Source organism: Triticum urartu, chromosome 7, assembly GCF_003073215.2.
Source record: "Triticum urartu cultivar G1812 chromosome 7, Tu2.1, whole genome shotgun sequence".
Classification (NCBI taxonomy): domain Eukaryota; kingdom Viridiplantae; phylum Streptophyta; class Magnoliopsida; order Poales; family Poaceae; genus Triticum; species Triticum urartu.
In genome coordinates, this window is record NC_053028.1 from 504,415,695 (window position 1) to 504,418,992 (window position 3,298).

Below are 3,298 nucleotides of genomic sequence, written 5' to 3' on the forward strand. Positions count from 1 at the left end.
CGCCAAGTGCACTCAGTGTAATAGAGGCCTGCCGGAGAGACATCGAGCAATGGAGACTCGCCGGAGCACATGCCATAGCGCCCCCTTTCGGGGATATAACGTGAGGAATAGACCTAGGTTTTTTGCTATAACAGCGGAGGGAGAGAGGGCCCATGTTGCTCCCTCCTACTACGCCTCTGTAATTCGTTTTCCCTTCATTGATCATTTGATCACAAATTTTGTAACTCTCTCCTGCTAAGCCAATGAAAAGCCAGTACGTCTGGATCTTTCGAAAAAGGATCCGTCATCTTTTTTTTCGAATAACGGATTTGCCACATGTTACCTCAATGATCTGAAAGTACAAGTAAAAACTTGCATTACATTTTGGAAATGCATAATTCCTGATGATTCCTCCTTCTCATGACAGCATCATCACCACCACATGACACAAAGCAATTAGGAACGCAAAGAGAAAAAGAAAAAGGAAACCCAAAGAAAAAGGTTATTTTGTCAACAGAAGGGGAGGAGAAGAAAAGCTCCACCCGTCGTGCGCCGGGGTGCCCGCGTGCCTGCCTGCCTTCTTCAGCCCCCCACCCCCCCTCTTCTCTCCAACGGCGACGAGCGAATCGCGTGAATGAGATGAGATGGGACTGGGAGACGCCGGCGACGGAAGCGGAGGCGGAGGCGTTGCAGGAGCGCATCTGGGACCTCCACGACAAGCTCAGCCACGCCATCCTCGCCCTCTCCGCCTGCGCCGGCCTTCCGGCCTGCCGCTGCCGGGGCGTCCCCAACGGCCACGTAATCCTCAAGGGGCAGCGGCCGCCGCAGGGGGGAGGGCACGTCGACCTTGCCGCGGCGGCGGTGGCCATGGCGGACGCGCGGGGCCTGCACGCCATCCGCGCCGCGCTCGAGGACCTTGAGGGCCACCTCCACTTCCTTCGCGTGAGTTCCCTCACCTCCTCCTCCTCCTCCTCCTCCTCGTTTTCCTCTAGGTTGAAAAATCCGTGGGTCGTTGATACCGCGTGCGAGAACCACCTCCAGTTGATGATACAGTGGAAGAGGTTGTTGTTATCATGCTTTTGCTTCCTCCCTTGTGCAATTAGACAATTTGTTCTCTTTGTGGGGCTGATGACTCCACCGTGCTGATCCATAAATCCAGATTCAGATGAACAATTGTTACTGCCATTTTCATTATTATTGTCATGAGCATACATCTTATTCAGGCAAACTAGGTCGGCCTTCCCACTCATTATTGCTGTTCTGTGTTTTGGTCCACAGATGTTCCTTGTTTGAGAGTGCGTCCATGTGGAAAGCAACGATATTAAGCCACATATTTGTGAGCTGGATGCTAGCTTTGTTTGTTTGTCTCTGTTGTGTTTCGTTATCACAAGCCTTTGTATTCTCCGCCAATTTTGTCCTCGTGTGATTTGAGTGCCAGATTCACTCCTGTCCGCATGCGTCTTCACTCGATAGTTCTAACATACACCGGGAGAATCTTATCTGTTGAATTGGGACCTCTCGTTCCCTTGTAGCCGATAATGGTACGAAGACACACGATTGCTACAGGTTGTTAGCCATGTAGCTTACTGTCTTCTGGCTAATGGTAGTTACCCATGTAGCTTCTTCCTGGTCGTCCTCTTGTATAAGGTATCAATAGGAACTCTAAATTGTTAAAATTGTTGCCATGTCCCTCATTTTATTCCAATGTATGTGATGTACAATTTCTTACCATACATGATCGAGTCTTAGCCGAATGAGTTGGGAACATAAGGCTGCTTTATGCGGGAGCAATTGCAAGTGTCAAGATAAGCTACCTTCTCTCTACATCTGTGAAATTAAGCACTTCTACATGATTTTGTTTGACGGGCCACTTCACCTTGATCATTTATGCCAAACATAAATCTACTGATATTTAATATGATGTAGCTAGATATCTGGTACCAAATATTCCCTGATTGAAAAACAATATGTTGCTTATTTGTGTCACATTGGCTTGCAGGATGTTCAGTCACAACAGCGTGCCGATCGAGATGCCGCGATTGCTAGGGTGCAGCAAAGTCGTATTCTCCTTGCTGCAAGGTTGGCTGAACATAGAGGAAAGGGGCATGGAGTCATTGAGGAAGCCTTGGGTTTTGTGGGTGATGTGCGTGACAAGAGCCATTTTGTCTCGCCCGAAGATGTGTATGGGATGCACAGCCAATCAGGGGAAGATGAGGAGGATCGCAGGGGGCATGGTTCAAACATGGTGGTGCGTGTGGTATCCTGCAGTTTTGCTTTAGCCAAGAACATTTTAAGATTCGAGACGATGGGTAGTGTGCTGGGTAATGCTACTGTGTTTGCAGTAAGTATGCTCACATTCTTGCAGCTTCATCAATTGGCCTCTGGTAAACAAATGCCAGCGGTCCAGTATAGGAGAACCGACAATGTTTCTCTCTCTGGAGGGTCAAGAAAAGACACTAAAGGAAAGCATCTGGAAGTGTTATTAGCTAGAGGTTGAGCAATCATCAGATACAGGAAGCTTTGTTCTCCTTTGAGTTTTGGTCGGTTTTGTTAGGTCACTAGGCACTAGCCATTGCATTCTTTTGGATGGGCTGGTCTACAGTCTACCTTCATCGTTAGAAGCTGTACCACACAGGATGTAAATGGTTTGAGATTAGCAATAGATGCACTGGAAGAATCTGCAAGTCGGTTCCCTTTCCTTCAACTAACCACAACAATTGTATGGTACTAGGGCAACATATCTCGTTCTGGGGCTGTGACATTTGAATCTGTTTGTTTGGTTATTACTCTACTACATCTATGGTGATGAACTTGGAGAGGATCCACAAGCCAATGTTCCCTCACCAGTCACCAGCAGCTGGGGATGCAAATCAGACTGGACATTGCGATGCTATGCTTCATTTGTTTGCCTCTTCGACTAGTGTCAATGTCATGGCCCAGAGGTTCTTTGCTTGATTGATAACTTCACCCCGTGATTTGTATATAACTGAGCCAAAGTACAAGCACGCAAAAGTACAATGAGGTGCATGTGTCATAGCCTTCAAACGGTTGAGTTGTGAATTGCTCTTTCTTGTGCCTTGTTCTTCACACCTGTTAGGCACCGCTTTTTCTTTGCGTATGTTCCCCTTCTTTCGGAGATGCGAGTTAGGTTGTTGTTGTTCTCTATTGCTGCTTGCAATGGCTTTACTTGTTACCAGATCGGGCATTCTCGTGTAAAGTTTGAAGGACAGCACTACAAATCTGACGTCAGATTTTTTTACCATGGCAAATCGGACGTCTTTTATGGCAATTTGTTTTTGCCAAGGATGTTCAAGTTTAG

The 3,298-nt window shown here is 47.3% G+C and overlaps 1 protein-coding gene across 1 annotated transcript; it reads left to right on the top strand.

Moving 5' to 3' along the window:
• The first annotated feature begins 451 nt into the window (after positions 1–451).
• LOC125522189 (plastid division protein PDV1-like) lies at positions 452–2,687 on the top strand. Its single transcript, XM_048687276.1, has 2 exons — positions 452–921; positions 1,979–2,687. The coding sequence occupies exons 1-2, from the start codon at positions 619–621 to the stop codon at positions 2,474–2,476; spliced, it is 801 nt and encodes a 266-aa protein (XP_048543233.1). The 5' UTR covers positions 452–618; the 3' UTR covers positions 2,477–2,687.
• The last annotated feature ends 611 nt before the right edge of the window (positions 2,688–3,298 follow it).